The sequence below is a fragment of the Gavialis gangeticus genome, unplaced genomic scaffold (genome assembly GCF_001723915.1).
Source record: "Gavialis gangeticus isolate Ggan-Ray unplaced genomic scaffold, GavGan_comp1, whole genome shotgun sequence".
Classification (NCBI taxonomy): domain Eukaryota; kingdom Metazoa; phylum Chordata; order Crocodylia; family Gavialidae; genus Gavialis; species Gavialis gangeticus.
In genome coordinates, this window is record NW_017729025.1 from 32703330 (window position 1) to 32720691 (window position 17362).

A 17362-nucleotide genomic window follows, 5' to 3' on the forward strand; every position below is an offset into this window, starting at 1 on the left:
TGGATATTTCTTCATATATAGATCATCATTAGATTCTCTTCCCTTCACAGACCACTTGAGGCAGAAGAAAGAAAACATGCATTTAAATTTTGTGGTTTTAACACTACCATTAAAAAAGAAATTAAATTATGAGTGGAAAGGATAAACATTACTATAGGAGTTACTATTGGATTCTACAGAGAAATAACATTAAAATTGAATTAACAAATGACATGCATATAATTAAACTAAATGTATTTAACTTTGGTTTTGAAAAATTAGAGATACTGTGCCCTTTTGATCTCAGCCACCCCACACAAGTATGACATCTCTGAGTAAACTGAACCATGAATTAACTACTTGGGCCTCTTTGCTTAAAACTTCATTTCTGCTTCAAGCAAAATCTTTTTTCAGATTCTCTAACAGACTTTTTCTCAAGCCAAGAAATTTCTCCCCCTGCATAATTGCCTGGACACTAGGAAGTAATCACAATAATTTCTTCAGAATATAATAACTGAACTAGGTCAAAATTCATTTAAAGAATTTGTACCACACCACTAAATACTGAACTGGCTGTCTAATGTTTGCATGCATCTAATCAGATATTAATAATAAATAAAGGAAGCAGAATTTTAGGCTTAGTTTCATGCTTAATGACATCTAATCTCTTTTTTTATCAATATGTTACTCCAGTTTTGCTCTTGAACTTTTCCCCATCCTTTTACAGACTGTGTTGTATGAAATCTGTAAGGGACTGTTACACAATTAGCTTTAAGTCAAGTGGGAAAATAGTCAGATGATCAATGTAGTAATAACATATTTTTCTTTCTAGGATCAGCAATGATTTATTATTGTGGGAACCTACAGCCCCGTCTCCTGTAGAAACATTTGAAAATATTTCATATGGCGTTGGACTCTCAGTGGCCAGCCAGTTGATCAATACTTTTAATAAAGACAGCTTTAGTCCATTTAAATCTGCAATACATTATGGTAATATACTTTAAATATTTTAGCACTACAGAGATACAAGACACACTTGGCTGAAACTATTGTTGATAAGGGGAAAGCTTACATTGTGCAGTAAAGGAATTACACATCCTGAAAAAATAAATGTAAATAATTTTTCTCAGCATTTCATATTGACTGAAATATTCTCGTGAAATTGAATTTTATTAAAGATAGAAAAATAATGTATACTTGCCTTTGCTATTGTGGGCATGTTAGTGTCAAGCCATTTTATTGTTTTTTTCTAGTAGATGATGAGAGTGGATCTGAGGAGGAAACTCTGCAATATTATTCTACGGTTGATCCAAACTATCGTTCACGCAGGAAGAAGAAGCTTGAATCGCAGAACAAGAACACACAGAGCTTTCTTTCTGTTCTGTTAAATGTTAACCATGGATTAGTGTCAATATTCACAGATGTAAAGGTGAGATGCTGGAAATGGCAAGCTAAATCTGGCTGAGTTTTCTTCCAGGCATGGTGTATAAGTCATGGTATTACTTTTTTTGTCCAGCAGCTTTCATGCCATTTGTTACATTATTGTTTTTTGGAAATTTTATTATACAAACAGGAAAAAAATTTAAAAAGCTGTATGAACATCCTTCAAGTGTCTTAGTATCATAATCTTAATATTACAATTAAAGTAACTTAAGTTACTGTTGTTCTATAATATTTTAACATAATTGCATCATATTAGAGCTGAGAAACTAAATATGGATATAAGAGTAGTGAGTGGTACGTTGCATTATAAGATCTTAAATGACAACAAAATATCCACAAGTTGTGATATCTCTCTTTGATTTTTTTTTCCTTCAGGAAGATGATGGAAATATACTGGAAGGAAAGCATGGTGAATTCTGGTTTGAGTTTAAGAGTGGCTCATTGTTCTGTGTGACTAAATATGAGGGTTTTGAAGACAAACATTACATCTGTCTTCATTCTAGCAGCCTCAGTTTATATCATCAAGGTAGGAAATTAACATTTCATTGCATAAAAATTTGATGCAAGGCTAACTAGTGGTAAAATTTTAAGTTCTTTTGGGCAAGGAAATCTTTTTGTTTGTAAAGCATCTAGAGTAATGGAGTCCTGCTGCATGACTCTGGCTTCTTTGAACAATGGTAACATAAGTAAAAATAATAGTAACTATGTTCGCTTTGGAAACCTGTCATAAAACTGCTTCAGCATCTGTTGGCCTTTAAAAGATTTGTGGGCCTCCAGCAGCATATCCTCAGAAGCTGTTCTGTCTTCCTAAATGTTCTTTTCCCCACTTATTAATTGCTACGTAATTCCAAAAAAACTCAGTCCATACCCTTTAAACTTCTATTGCAGAGTTCTTTCTTGGCTACCTAAATTGCAGTCAGACACTAGAGAATTTTAAGTAGTCTGGATGGCTGATAGTTTCATTGTTTCAAGAGAAAGAGAATGGACCTATTAGCTATAAGATTTCCTCTTCAGGTAACTTCAAACTAATGGAAGTGGGGTTTAGAGACCATCAGTATGTAGATCTGTATTTCAGCAGTCATTGGAGGGTTGAAAGTACATCTGGCACCATCTGTCATTATCAGAAGAAGAGGTATAACATTAACCTAACTATCACTATCTAGGGAGAAACACTACACAAACAGAAGCTTTCCTTGTTGTCTTGTTTGATCTGTGGTTTCTATTTTGCTAATAATATGGCAAAGTTAATTGCTATTGATTGTTGTAAATGTTGGAGAACATTGGAAACCTCCCCAGTGGGATCCGCAGTTTTAATTGTGCATTGCTGACTATATTTAATAATAATTAAAATAATAGCCAGGAAAAGGGACAAGGACTTCCATTAGCTTTATCTAAATCACAATTTTCTGACTACAATCTCTATGCAGGTATGGTCGATGGAACTGTTCTTTCATCTGAGATACGCCTGCCTAGTATGATACATCCCCATTGGTTAGAACCTACCATTTATTTTTCTGAAGAAGTTGGTCTCTGCAGGCTGTCTCCAGATGGCGTGGGAGTGGACTGTTTAAGTATGCTCTCTGTTGCCGTGAAAATCCAGTCTGATAAACTGGAAAGCAATACAAAGGTACGTGTTTCCAAAGATTAGCTTCCATGTATTGTTCAGGTGTTTTCAGTTTGCATAAAGGATTTACAGTGTTCATACATTTTTGTAAAGGCTATCAGTAGACAGAAATAACTTCAACTTTCTGTTTCCATTATAAACTGTTGCTTTTGTGGTTTTTGAAATTTGAATGTTTTAGGTATATTATACAACCATACTAATATGCCTTATGGTCGTATTACTTTGTGTGTGCCGTTTAGCAGCACAGCAACCTTTGTATATTTCATGACACTGGCTGTATGACTTTTCTTTAAAGGATGATACTTTTTGCTCAGTTAGCCACGTTTCCCTTATCTAGACTTGCCTATCTTTGACTCTGCTTTGCTTTGCCTCCACGTCCGAGCAGTGACATACAGGTGTTTGGGGAGGGAGGTCTGGAGTTTCTTGATGAAGCTTCTTGGTATTTTTTAGTCTACATATTACTGTGCACAACATGACAATGTTCTTGATACAGACTTCAAACATAATCTGTGGATGATTTTAAAAGTATAGATATGGGTACATCATTAGCATAGTGCCATCTTTCTGAAACTCTCTCTTCCTGAATTCATAGTTGGACCTGATCTTGCACCTGTTGAAATTAGTTCAAGTCTGAACTAATGTGGGATGTAGAAGGTCAATAATTATACTGACTGAAAACTGGGGTAGGAGGAAGAAGGAAGCTTATTTGCATTTTGGTCTGATCCGTTGTAATTGTTCCATGTGTTTGTTCCTGTCCCACAGTAAGTGAAAGCTAAATCACATTTTATTTAGTAGTTCTTTCATTTCAGTGGTAGTTGCCCTGATTTAGCTTATTTTACTATAGGAAAGGAACGAACACTTGAAACAGTTAAAACAGATTTTCTGACCAGAGGCAAGTCCTTCCTCGTTGTATAATTGTTTTATCTGTTCACAGTAATGCACCCCAGTATTGCATAAACTCACTTGTAAAACTTTTCTGTGCAGGAATTTCTAGTTGCTGTAGGACTAAGAGGAGCCACTCTGCAGCACAGGGTTTTGCCTTCAGGCCTAAGCTGGCATGAACAGGTCAGAGAACTGAATGTTGTTGATTTTATATTAAAGTTTTACTACTGTAAGTGTTAAATTAATGACTGACCTAACCCTTGGTAAAAAAAAATCTAGGCCTTTGAGCTTTTCGTTTGACTAAGTATCACTGTCTCATTCTGTTCTTAGAAATGTAGTGGCTCTTTTTGGACATTAATTTCTGTCTTGAATGTCCAAAAAGAATGTAGTTTGAACTCAGTAATATTGCTACACTTTCGCCTCCTTATGTATGCCTTCATTTCCCATCTCATTTGTTGCAATTCCTTTTTCAGTGATCATCAAAGTCCAACTGATCCAACTTCCAGAGCTTCAAATTACTGAGTTCAAACTATGCTGTGGCTTTGGATGGGAGATATCATTAACCTAAAGATGGATTATGTTCACCAGTTCCATACCATTCACTGAATCCAATATATAAATAATTTTCAATTTAAAAATAAAAAATGTTGTTGCTTGGGGATCTCCTCTATTCTCCTATATAATTGTTTTCATTTTGCACCTTCTCACTTAAGGATTTTCTTTCTTTAAAATGCATGATTATTTACTAAACTAGTATAGTTTGAAGGATTATAATAATATTTTTGTAATTTTTAGATTTTATGTTTCTTGAACATTTCTGATGAGCCTGTTTTGGGATATAATCCTCCAGCTTCCGTTACAACTTTTCATATTCACCTGTGGAGTTGCGCTCTTGATTACAGGTACATTAAATGAAAGTATGCGTCATCTTATGCTACTGTTACTGTTTAGCTGGATGCTTTTTAAGAATGTTTCAGTTTATATATTGGTAGGTATTTTTGAAAGTTAGTTTAGAGAAAATTGAAAACTTGCAATAATTACTTACAATTTGAGTATTTTAAGGGCTATTAATGAGAGGATAGGCACTAGTTTAGGACTTGAGGGACTGTGGTTGAGCAAGAATTGTAAGACTTGCACTTCAAAAGTGCAAGAAAATGATAACATTTTATTTCTCCCTTTTGTTTGTAGACCTATCTTTCTGCCAATCAGATCTCTGCTTACCGTTGAAACTTTCAGCATTTCCAGCAGTGTTGCATTAGATAAGTCTTCTTCTACTCTCAGGTATACATTTAGATGCTCACTTGAATAGTATAGCTTGCATCTTTATCTTTTAGCTGGAAAGTGTTCACCTGGGGTGAAGAATTAGATCTGTTCTGGGCTTTGGATTGTAATGTGCCTGGATTGACTCCCCAGGACCCATTTTGAATTGCTTATCCCATTGTTGGTCACTTTTGTTATGGCACCTTTAGTATGCTTGAGAGAGACTGAAAAAAATCAGCTGTTTGTATGTGCGCCATTAAGAGATTGTATCATCAGATCTCTAAAACAAGAGGTGGTTACATCAGATACTACACTAAATAAGAAAAGACTTAATTGTTATTGCTCCTCTTAAATGGATGTCATGGTTATTCTATTTTTAGTTAAGAAATGTTTCACTTGTATTCTTGAATTTAAAAACTATTTTGATTTGGCCTATTTCTATTGTGGTAGCCTTGTAAATGGCCTTAGCGAATTCTGGAAATACATTTTTTCTTGTAAATCTTGAATGTTTAAGAAGTGTTACAATGAAATATGTAAATGTTTATGTTTTAAATATATTTTGATTTTGTTTAAGATAATATATGTTGTGTATATGTGAGATGCAGTTGTTACTCAAAACTTTAGTTTCTCTCTTTTTCTTTTGATAGAATAATCCTAGATGAGGCTGCTTTACATTTGTCAGACAAGTGTAACACAGTTGCAGTGAACATGCATAGAGGTAAGACTTTCAGAAGTATAACAGTTGCTATGTACAAAATGTATTATAATGTCTTAATTTAAACAAATGTATAATTTTTTAAAGATTCCTGTAGGCTACTGGAGGAGAGATGTGGTGTAGTATAACAATGAATAATGCCTGAGTATGTAGTATAGTATACAGGAAGAAAAGGCCAGTGCAGTTTTGAGCTGTGTGTGCAGGTGAATATTATTGAACAGGGCTATAAAAGTCCTGTTCTCTATGGTTCTATTCCAGGTTTATCAGTATTTAACATTTACCTGCCTTTATGAAAATTGTAGGTCGGGACATCAAAAACCTTTACAAAATTAAGGTTGTATAAAAACAAATAGTCACTTTTCTGGTGAATTTCATATGGAGATTCTGCTATCCCAGTGGTAAGGAAGTAGGAGACCTGATTTAGAAAACTTTCCAAAATTCAGGCAGTTCAAACTCCCATCTCCCAGCAGAATGTCCTGACCATGAGACTAGTCTGAGATTGATAATCATCCCTGTTCTAGGGACTGCTTATATCTGCATTGGAGTGGCACTGCATAAAATGGACAAGCAGCTTTGAAAGCAGGGGCTGGAATCCAGGACTTCCCCTACCCAGAGAACACCTTCATCACTGGGCTACTGCCGTGTCGTCATCCCTCTTCTTTGCTTCTGCTTTAGTCCTATGAATATTGCATTCTTTTGTACACAGTAGCAGTACTTCAACAGCAAGAGTTGAAGGTGCTTTCACCCCAACCTTGTCTATATCCTGGTAGTTAGTAGGGCTGTACCAGGCTTTGGTCGCTGGTTCGATTTGGAGGAGATTTGGCCCAATTCGACAGCCAAATCTCCAAATCTGAATCAAATCAAAAGACCCATTAATCTCTCTGAATCGAATTGGAAGCCTTCGATTTGATTCGAAGAGATTCGACCATTCAGCCATAGATTCATAGACATTAGGGCTGGAAGGGACCTTGGAACATTGAGTCCAGCCCCCTGCCACAGGGGCTGGAATTCAGCTGGGGTCACAGGATCCCAGCAAGATAAACATCCAGTTGACTCTTAAAGAAGTCCAGAGAAGGTGTTTGCACCACCTTTGGCGTAAGTCTGTTCCAGGCCTTGGGGGCTCGGACTGTAAAAAAGTTCTTCCTTATGTCCAGCCTGAAATGCTCTTGGAGAAGTTTGTGACTGTTTGACCTTGTCATCCCATGGGGTGCTCTGGTGAACAGGTGTTCCCCCAAATCCTGATGCACACCCCTTATATACTTATAGACAGCCACCAGGTCCCCCTTGAGCCTGCACTTTTTGAGGCTGAAGAGTCCCATAGCTCTCAGCCTCTCATCGTAAGACCTATTTCCTGCCCTCTGATCATGTGTGTGGCTCTCTAGACTCTGTCAATCTTCTCCACATCCTTTTTGAATTGTGGAGCCCAGAATGGGATGCAGTACTCCAGCTGCGGCCTCACCATGCCTGAGTACAGTGGAAGGATGACATCCTGGGATTTGCTAGAGAAGCACCTATGGATGCAAGCCAGAGTTTTGCTCACTTTGCCGGCTGCAACATCACATTGAAGGGTAATGTTCACCTTGGTCTATCATGACCCCCAGGTCCCTTTCGGCCATGGTGCTAGCAAGCATAGCACTGCCGAGGCTATAAGCATGCTGCAGGTTTTTCTTCCTTAGGTGGAGCACCTTGCATTTTTCAGCATTGAAGGCCATCAGGTTTTCGTCTGCCCATTTTCTGAGCCTGTAAAGGTCGGCCTGGATCACCATCCTGTCCTTGGGTGTGGACGCTTTACGCCAGAGTTTGCTGTCATCAGTGAACTTGGCTAGCCTGCTTCTGAAACCAGTGTTCATATCATTAATGAAGATGTTGAAAAGAATAGGCCCAAGGACGGAACCTTGGGGGACCCCACTGGTCACGACACACCACAATGATTGACTTTTGTCAACTACCACTCTCTGGGTCCAACCTTGAAGCCAGTTGATGTAGCTGAGGCGGCCGTTGGCCAGTTTTTCTATAAGACGATTGTGGGATACCAGATCAAAAGCTTTTTTTGAAGTCAAGATATATGACATCAATTACTTCTCCCTTGTTCAGGGTATATGTCACCTGGTTGTAGAAGGAGATAAGATTGGTCAGGCGAGACCTACCCGCAACAAACCCATGCTGGCTGTCCCTCAGGAAGTTGCTTTCAGCCAGTTTGTCAAGAATGGTCTTTTTGATTTATTTTTTCCATGAATATTCCTGGAATAGAGGTCAGGCTGACGGGCCTGTAGTTCCCCGGATCTATTTTCCTCCCTTTCTTGAAGACTGGCACCACATTAGCCTTCTTCCAGTCTTCGGGCACTTTGTCTGAGTGCCATGAGTTCTCATAGATTCATGCCAGTGGCAGACCTATGATGCTTGCCGGCCCCTTAAGTACCCTGGGGTGTAAGCTGTCTGGGCCAGCTGACTTGAAGGCGTCCAGCCTCTCAAGGTGTTCCTTCACGTGGTCAACATTGATGTTGGGTAACAGTTCTCCCTTGCTCTGGCCATCCTGTACCATATTGATCAGGGCCGTCTTGGGGCTGGTGAAAAACTGACGCAAAATAGCCGTTAAGCAGGTTGGCTTTTTCCTGGGTGTCAATTGTCAGTTGATTCATATGGTTTAGCAGGGGTCCAATGTTACCCTTGCTTTTCCTCTGACTCCCCACATATCTAAAAAAGGACTTTTTATTGTCCTTGGTATGTGTAGTGAGTTGGAGTTCAGTCGCAGCCTTGGCTTTTCTGGCTCGCTCTGTACAGATACAGATCAGTGCAGAGTACTACTCCTTTGGGGTGGATCCAGCCTTCCATCCTTTATAGGTCTTTCTTCTTAGATGCAGAAGGTCCACTAGTTCCCTGCAGAGCCAGGGGACTGCTGTGCCCTTTTGCTGCCTTTCCTCCGAGATGGGATAGACATTGCTTGAGCTTCCAAGGATCGCTCCCTTTTTCTACACAATCTCTCCTGTACCAGGTATAGCCATCTGTACCTGTGGCCCAGTCGTAGGTGTAGTCCTACCAGGTCTCTGTTATCCCTATGAGATTATAATCCTTTTTGTTTAGCAGAAGGACCAGTTCCTTCTGTTTGTTCCCCAGGCTCCTGGCATTGGTGTACAGGCATGTAAGTATCCCATTGGGGCCCTTTCCTTCCCTACAGATCACTCTGGGGCTGGGTTAGGGGTGGGTTCCCTTGAGTGCCTTAGCCTGCTGGGTTTCCAAAAGCTGCCCAGTGGGTTTGCAGTGGCAGTACTCCCCCCATACCGCGGCAGTTTAAAGCCCAGTTGAGCAGGTCAGCCAGTCTGGCTGAGAAGAGCCTCCTCCCCAACGGAGAGGTGGAGGCCATCTCTTCCCAGCAGCCCACTTCCTCCCTCACCAAAAAGCGGGCTATGATCATGGAAGCCGAAGCCTTCATGATGACACCAGCGCTGCAATCTCTAGTTGACTACCTCAGCCCGTCTCTCCCTCCTCAGCCCATGACCAACAACTGGGAGGAACGAGGAAAAGACCACCTGCACCCCTAAGCCCTGCTCCCGGAGTCCTGTAGTCTCTCATAACCCGGCTTGGATTGCTCCGAGCTGTGTCATTTGTGCCCACATGGATAAAGAGCATAGGGTAGTGGTTAGAGGCCTGGATAATCTTTGGGATCCTTTCTGCTATGTTCCGGATGCGGGCCTCTGGGAAGTAGCAGACCTCCCGAGCTAGGGGGTCGGGGCGGCAGAATGCCCCCTCAGTCCCCCTCAGGATGGAGTCTCCCACAACAACTACTCTGCATTTCGTCTTGGGGAGAGTAGGGATAGGTGATCTTCCCTTGCCTGCAGGAGCTGGCATCTCTTCAGGCTCTACTGGAGCTGCAAGGGGTTTGTATCTGTTGCAAAGCCCCAGAGGGGAGAGGACCTTGGTGTGGTGGGCCTTCGGACCTTGGGGCCCTTGACCACCTTGGTCCAACCCCCTGGCTGGACAGTATGGGAGATCCCCGAGTCCTCCCTTGTCCTGGAAGATGACCTTGGTCTACCCTCCACCTCCAGGGGGTGAAGGGCCTAGCAGTAGTAGTCTATTTCTTGCTCGCCATCCCTGATGGCACACAGTCTCTGGACTGCAGCCTGGAGCTCCTCTGATGCCCCAGAGACTCCAAAGTGGAGCAAACCCTGCAAGGGGACGTGGCCGTGCTCCTGGTCCCAGGACCCTGGAAATATGCCAGGCAGCCGAGAGCCAGGGACTCTGTCTGCGTGGAGCCCGGAACCATGGGTTCCGTCTGGGTGGAGGCCTCAGAAGTGCCAGAGGGGAAGGCCACAGACTCTGAGGGGACCCTCTGAGTGCGGCGTGTGCCCATCTGCATCATGCTGCTGGTAGGCCAGCTACTGATGGGACTACCTGCTCTAGGGGCTCACTGGCAGGGCCTTGGGCCTTCCCACTTGCCCTCCTGCACAAACTCCAATGCTAAACTTGTGCACTGGGCAGACGAGCGCGCCTGTTTGTGTGGCCTGTTCGCGCAGCTCCGGTCGCGTGTCTTGCTGCGGGTCTGGGCGAAGTAGGAGCTATGGCAGGGCAAGACCCTCCTCAGCTCCTCTCAGCTGCCTCCCTGCAGCTGATCTAAGCTAGTCCCTCCCTCCACGGGCCCTGCGTACCTCTGGCTGTGCCAGGGGTCGGGCTTCAGGGTGCGGGGGTGTGATGGGTTTTCACCTGTGCGTCTCATGCTGCTCCCTAAGCCCAACTCGAAGCCCAACCTTAAGTGTGTCCCATGAGAGTGTGGGGTGGAGAGCCCCCCATGTGCTCAGCAGCAGACCTGAAAGTGGACCAGAAGTACTTCTGGGTCCACTGTAGAGTGCATGGGGGACCCCCCCCCAGCTCAACAACTGGTGCCTCTTGGGTCTGGGGGGGCACCCCGGATCCCTCTGCAGCCAATTTCCAAGCCAAGGAGGTGTGGGGGGTTCCCTGCACCCTTGGCGGTGGACTGGAAGTAGTTCAGTCCACTTCTGGGTCTGCTGCCAAGTGCACAGGAGCCACACCCCTCCTCCCTCCGCGCTCCCATGGGATGCTCCATCTGCCCTACCATCTCAGTGTTCACGAGCCACACCTGGTACCTTGAGGTATGTAGAAAAAAGCTGCGTCTATAGCCGAATCACTGATTCTCCGAATCGTAGTCGAATCTTCAGATTCAGCCGAATTGAATCGGGACAGCGATCCGAATCAGCAAATCAAATCCCTGTCCCCCAAATTGGGCCGAATCCAAATCAGATACTGCCCACTTTGCACACCCCTACTAATTAGGGGTCTCTAATTGTATTTCCACACTTAAGTCCCTTTGTGGAGCTGGGCTTTAAATTCTTAGTGCCCCAGTTCCCCATCAGTAAAATGAGAATAATATTTACTGTCAGAGGGGGTTTATGAGAATAAATACTTCTGGAATTATGAAGGACTCACAAACCCTTATTATGAGAATCAAACAATAGATAATTAGATGGAAAGTAAGGAATGTGACTGAATAACAATGATATGGTAATCTTTGCCCTGTTTTGACTTCTGAATCATCTCCAGAGGTAACCTGGAATAAATTATATATTTAAAAATTACTTATGGGAAGTAATTCAGCTCTGGATGACAGCTATGACTTCTTCATCCATCTTTTTTCAAGAAATAGAAAGGAAAATTATTTTTTTAAATCTTAGGTGTAGTCTAATTGCTGTTGCAGGAAATTAAGTAAAATACAAGAAAATCATCCTAGTAGTCTCATATTTTTACAGGCATTCTTTCAGTAGTAATTTGCAGTCCCAACTTAATATTGTGAGTACATTTATTTTGTGATACAACAAAAGCCACACCTGCCAAAAGAGCTTAATTTGGACTCCCTCACATTTGAATTTTGTGTTTTAAAGAATGTGGAGTGAAACAAATTGCTTGACTTTCCATGTCACTTTAGATCTTGGTTAATACATTGATGACTTCATGCATAGTCATGGCCACTACGTCATCAGGACCTGGTAGCTGAGAGGTCTTTTGCTGCTTAAGACATTCTGTGAGATTTTTTTTGGACAGCCGCTTTGCCTGATCATGGCTTCATTGCATTCTGTAAAATTACATACTTCACATGGGTGAAATGTCTTAACCCATTCTTATTTGCAAAGCACACGGGGTTCAGTACTGGACACTTGATCCAGGTAGTTTGCACTTATAAGGTAGTACAAAGAAGCTAAAAAAGTAACCTGTGGGGCTAGTAGAGGATTTTGTATGACATGGGAATCTTCAGGTGGTGTAGCAAAGCTGATACTCTCCCACCTATTCCCCACCTTTAACAGGTTGTGCTGTTTCTGCTTTGGCCTTCAGCTGACCCAGACCTGCAGGATTAGAAGGATATTTCAGGCCTCTGACAGAAATTACATTTATAGCATGATTTGTGTGTTAATTGGAACACAAATGGCAACATGCCTTCTCCCCATGCTGGCTAATTGTTGACATTGGAATGGGGCAGCCCAGGCCTGGTTCCAGACTCAGGGCTACTTATGCTGATGATTGTTCACATATGGATAGAAGGCACAAGGAAGTGTCTTTAACTGGGGGTGTAGGGAACAGGGGGCTGAAAACTAGGGTCTCTCATGAGCTCTCTTGATTCAGCAAGTTCAAAGTCATGTGCCTGGGAGCCCTGTGTGTGGGGATGTCGGGACACAGCTCTGCAAGTTCTTGCTTGGAGGAGCTGGGCCCGGTACTTACAGAACCCTGTGCTGGGCAGCCCCATGCAGGGCTAAACTGCACATCTTTTTGCTTGTGCTGACGAGTTGAAAGGGATCTCACAATTGGGATCTCACACCAGATCCCTAAAATAGCTGGTCCTGCCATGCATCTGTGCCATGGCAGGATGTGCGATTGTTGGGATTGGATAGCTGATCTAATGGTGCCATTTAATTAATTTCTAAATTAGGGGCCTTAAGGCTACTTCTGCTTCAGAAACAAATTGAGGTAGCTGCAGACTGAACCTAGAGAGCTCCTCTGTTACAAAGTAGCCGAGAAATATAAAAGGTGTTGAAAAGACCAAACAAAACAGAAAACTTTTGCTCATTATATAATTTAGCAGATTGATAGATGGTGGTTTGTGGAATTAAAAAAAGAAACAGGATTGAAGGTAATATTTGATAATGAACAATTTTTTAATTACTCATTTTGTCTTTCAGATTATGTTCGTGTTATGGATATGGGATTACTGGAATTGACCATAACAGCAATAAAACCTGGTTCTGATCAGGAGAGAGTAAGTCTCTTTTTTTTTTTTTTTTAAGAGCACATCCTAAATGATAAACACTTGTAACTTGCATTTTGATATTAAAAAAGTTTTGAGAAGCTGTAATTATGGTGAGGGAGAAACCTTCCTTTTTAAGTTTAAAAAAAAATCATTTCTCTCATCGTCATACCACATTTCAGGTTCCAGAGTCATGTATGATTTAGTTCCTAAATCTTTTATTTCAACAGGTCAGGTCAGAAAATTATGTAATCTGATTAATCTAAATGTGTGTATAGATAGTGATTATATGGGACCTTACATTGGTGTTGGATATAGTTGGGTATGCTGGTTATCATACTTGGACACATTTCTCTCATCTGTCATTGTAAATACAGGATGCTGGGCTAGATGGTCCTGTGCAGTCTCTTATGTATTTATTATCTATTATTGCTGCCTAGACAAAACCACGCTTTGAGCTACACTGTTCCAGTGATATAATCCATATCCGAACATGCTCCGACTCTTGTGCTGCACTAATGAATCTTATACAATATATTGCATGTTATGGGGATTTGCATCCACCTAGTAAGACGGAAGTTAAATCTGGAGCTGTCAAGCAGAAAACTAAGGTATGAAATGGCAAAGTAATGCTCCCAACATTACTGCCCACAGTAGTGATAACAATTACAAATACTTTATTTAAGACTTTTCCAAAGAATAAAGTGGGAATTGCTACAGAGAAATTAAGGCCACATAATAGGTTAAGTAATTTTTCCGCTGCTTTTGGCAATCAAAAAAACATGCCCTCTAAGCAGTAAAAAAAAAAAAAGAAAAAAAAAAAAGTCCTTTAAATATAATTGTGATATACTTACTACTCATTCCAAAGAGATTCTAGGATAAGTATAGGCCATTTTATGTCTTTTTCAAATACTTTAATACCCAAACATCTCTATAACACAATGCACATCTGTACTCAGCAGCAGTGTTATAAATAGGGACCTACTCAGTTCACAAATTTACAGATTTTGTGGAAACCACAAAATGAGGCATTGTCCACTAAATCTGCAACATTCCCCCCCCAAATAAAATAAAATGCTGGCTCCCCATGAGATTTAGTGGTCCTCATGGCTGCTGCAGCCTGTCTGTGCAGCCTGCTTGGGGGATGGGGAGCCACTGGCACAAAGGGGAGCAGCCAAAAAGGCTGCTCCTTCCCTCTTGCCACTGAGAGGCTGCCCATTGTGTGGTCCTGCCCCTTCCACCAGTCTGTTACGGTGGAAGGGTCTGCACAACAGACAGAACTTCCCTTACCAATAAGCAGTGAGGGTTTGGGCCAATAGGGGCTCCTAGGCTAACTGTGGGGGAGGGGAGAGGACTACTGCAATTAGCCTGCAAAAATGGCAGATGGTCCCTCAGTTGGCCTGGAAGATCAGCTGCCTGCCTTGATTTCAATAGGTCCCTAGTTATAATCTTCAAAATAGTTGCTGGAATCTGCGGCATGGGTCATCTCAAGCAGAGGCAGCCAACCTGCGGTGCACATACTACAAGTGGTGCCGGCAGCTTGTGTTTGGCATGTGGCACGTCAGGGAATGGACAGACAGTATGATGGCAGATAGGGCAGGAAGCAGAACATAGAACAGTACATCAGAAATAGAGCATGGGGTAGGCAGCAGGAAGCAAGCAGCAGATTGGGAAGGGCAGAGTGGGTATGGAGCACAGGGCTGAGGGCAGAAATCAGATTGGGCAGGGGAAGGGGATTGTAGTGGCACATGGAGAGGTTGTAGGGTCAACTTTTGGCATGTCTGCAAAAAAATTTGGCCCCCATTAATTTAAAGATTAGTTGCTGCTCACTTTTTTTCGTTTAAAGAAAGGAATTTCCATTCCATGATCTTACACTGGTGTATTCATAAACACTTGTGCATCAAGTTGTAAGTTAATTCATAATATAACTTTGTCTAGTTCTTGTGCTTATAGGCAAATGCCTCTAGCCGACCATCTTCTGAAGGACCAGTCCTTGCTGAAGCAGAACAACAGATTTTACGCGATTTGATGAGTGATGCTATGGAAGAAATTGAGATCCATCAAGCTGCTTCCCCCATTAAACCACAATCTAATGGTAGGGGTAATTAGGAAACATAGGCAAAGCTTCCTAATACAATACTAATTCATTAACTTGAATTTAATACAAAATACTGGTATCTGTTAATGCAGACTTTAAAGGTAGAAAATCAAGCATTGTAAAGATCAGGAAATTCTAGACATTAGGATTCCTTCCATACCTCTTTTCCAATGTTTGTGCATTGTACAAATAATGATATTAGTGACCTATTTGAAAAGGAAAATAGGAATTGAAAGTCCTACATTTGGTGTAGTACATTAGCTCAGCTAACAAGGATGAGAATGCACTTCTGTGATTTCAGATCTTTTGAGTGTCACATTTCTCACTTTCAATGTAAGTATTCTTAAGAAATCACTTAAGTTTTAAAGCAGCTAGAACAGCAAGCCATTAACTTAGCCTTTTGGGGTGCTGGACATTACAGGTATTGACAGTGACAAATAACAGCTATCAGGTGGAAAGTGGTGAGATATACCACATGGAGTAGGACAGAGGTGGCAACCTATGGTATGCATGTGCCACAGGTGCCAGTGGCAGCCTCTGTATGTGCCACGCAGCAGATCAAGGAGGGGACAAGCAGCACAATGGTAAATAAGGCAAGCAGCGGAAAACAAAACGGCAGATGAGGCAGGGAGCACAGGGCAGGAAGCAGAAAGCTAAGCAGCATGTTGTGTAAGGGAATGGTATCAGAATGGCACTCAGAAGAGTGCAGGGGTAATTTGCATTATGCCTGCCAAAAAGGTTGGGCCCTTTCTGGAGTCAGAGATCAGGGGTCCCTCCAGAGCTACAGATGCAGGTCAGGAGGGCGGAGGAATCTGTAGAATCAAAGAAAGAACTTGTGTGTAGGAAAATTCTGTAGGGAGGAACAATCACTATTAGCAGAAAGAACAAACTGATTAACTGCATTGGAGGAGGATTATTTCTGTGCAATTTAGAGCTAAATCAAGATTGCAGTTAGTCAAAGATATTGTATTGCATAAGGTCATGGGAAAGAAGCATAGCTTTGTTCTCAAGTACATGGTAAGGAATGGAGTGTTAGGAATTGCTGTCAAGAGTCATTTGATTATTATCTGTTAACTTTCTACATTCAAGTTTCTCTTGTCTGTTCATAAAGGAAGACATCAATTTTCATGCCTTTTTAAGCAAGATGACGAACAAGAATTATAAAATTAAGATATAGCTCTGGTGATGACTACTACTAAATTGTCTTGAGGTTTTTAGTGGATTAATTTTATTTTAGGAGTGAATTAACCATATAAAGTGCAAATTCTGTTCCTGATGTGTTTGCATTTTAGATAACTTTGAACTATTCGAACCATTGTTTACCATATTGACTCAAATTTGATGAGTTGTTTTTCTTCCAGTCAGCATGGCGATAAAAGCCCCTCATCTTAGATTCACATATAAAGTTGAGGGGGAGGTGAGTCAGGCAGGCAGTTGTGTCTCTGCCTCTGAGCTCAGGTTACAGTCAGACCCACACCAGCCTTTTGTGGCCCCCACCCCCATTGTCAGGCACAATTCAGCTCTGGCTTGTGCTGGGTTCCCTCCCATGCACGGATCACTTACAAAATCTGTCCTCTGCCCACCCACTCAGCAGCACTGATACTGCTGCATAGCTGGCAGGGGCTGCCCTTCCATGTGCTGTGCTGTGGAAGGGAGCACATCCCAAGCAGCATCTGACAGTAAAGGGGGTGGGGAGGGGAAGTAGCAAAACCTGAGGAGCAGGAGGAAAGGGATAGAGATTGTGGGGAGTGGGAAGGATGTGGCAGAGACTGTAGGGATCTGGGGGTGGTGGGTTGGGAAGTACTGGTATCAGGGAGGGGCAGGAAAGCTGCAGGGGGAAAACGGGGGGGGGTAGAGGGCAAGGGGGCCACCTGACTCCCTCCAGTTGTCTGATTCCCACTAACCACTGCTTTCCCTGCTGTAGCAGTAGGGAGATGGAGGGGGTGGGGGACAAATTTAAAACAACTCTCCAATAATTAGATTCTAAACCTGGAAAATTGTACTAATTTATTGGGTTTTTAAAATATAGAATCTAATTTCATAGTTTCTAGGGTCGCAAGGGACCTGAGTAGATCATCTAGTCCGACCCCCTGCCATGGCAGGAAAGAGTACTGG

At 42.1% G+C, this 17362-nt stretch overlaps 1 protein-coding gene across 1 annotated transcript in view; it reads left to right on the forward strand.

Annotated features, from left to right (window-relative positions):
- Positions 1-17362, forward strand: part of ATG2B (autophagy related 2B) — an 85370-nt gene that overhangs the window by 42272 nt on the left and 25736 nt on the right. The window contains exons 19-29 of the mRNA XM_019519904.1: positions 812-969; positions 1236-1408; positions 1798-1948; positions 2850-3049; positions 4031-4111; positions 4724-4830; positions 5117-5209; positions 5836-5906; positions 13085-13161; positions 13590-13760; positions 15103-15244. Coding sequence (XP_019375449.1) covers positions 812-969; positions 1236-1408; positions 1798-1948; positions 2850-3049; positions 4031-4111; positions 4724-4830; positions 5117-5209; positions 5836-5906; positions 13085-13161; positions 13590-13760; positions 15103-15244 — 1424 coding nt within the window. The remainder of the gene's footprint in view (positions 1-811; positions 970-1235; positions 1409-1797; positions 1949-2849; positions 3050-4030; positions 4112-4723; positions 4831-5116; positions 5210-5835; positions 5907-13084; positions 13162-13589; positions 13761-15102; positions 15245-17362) is intronic.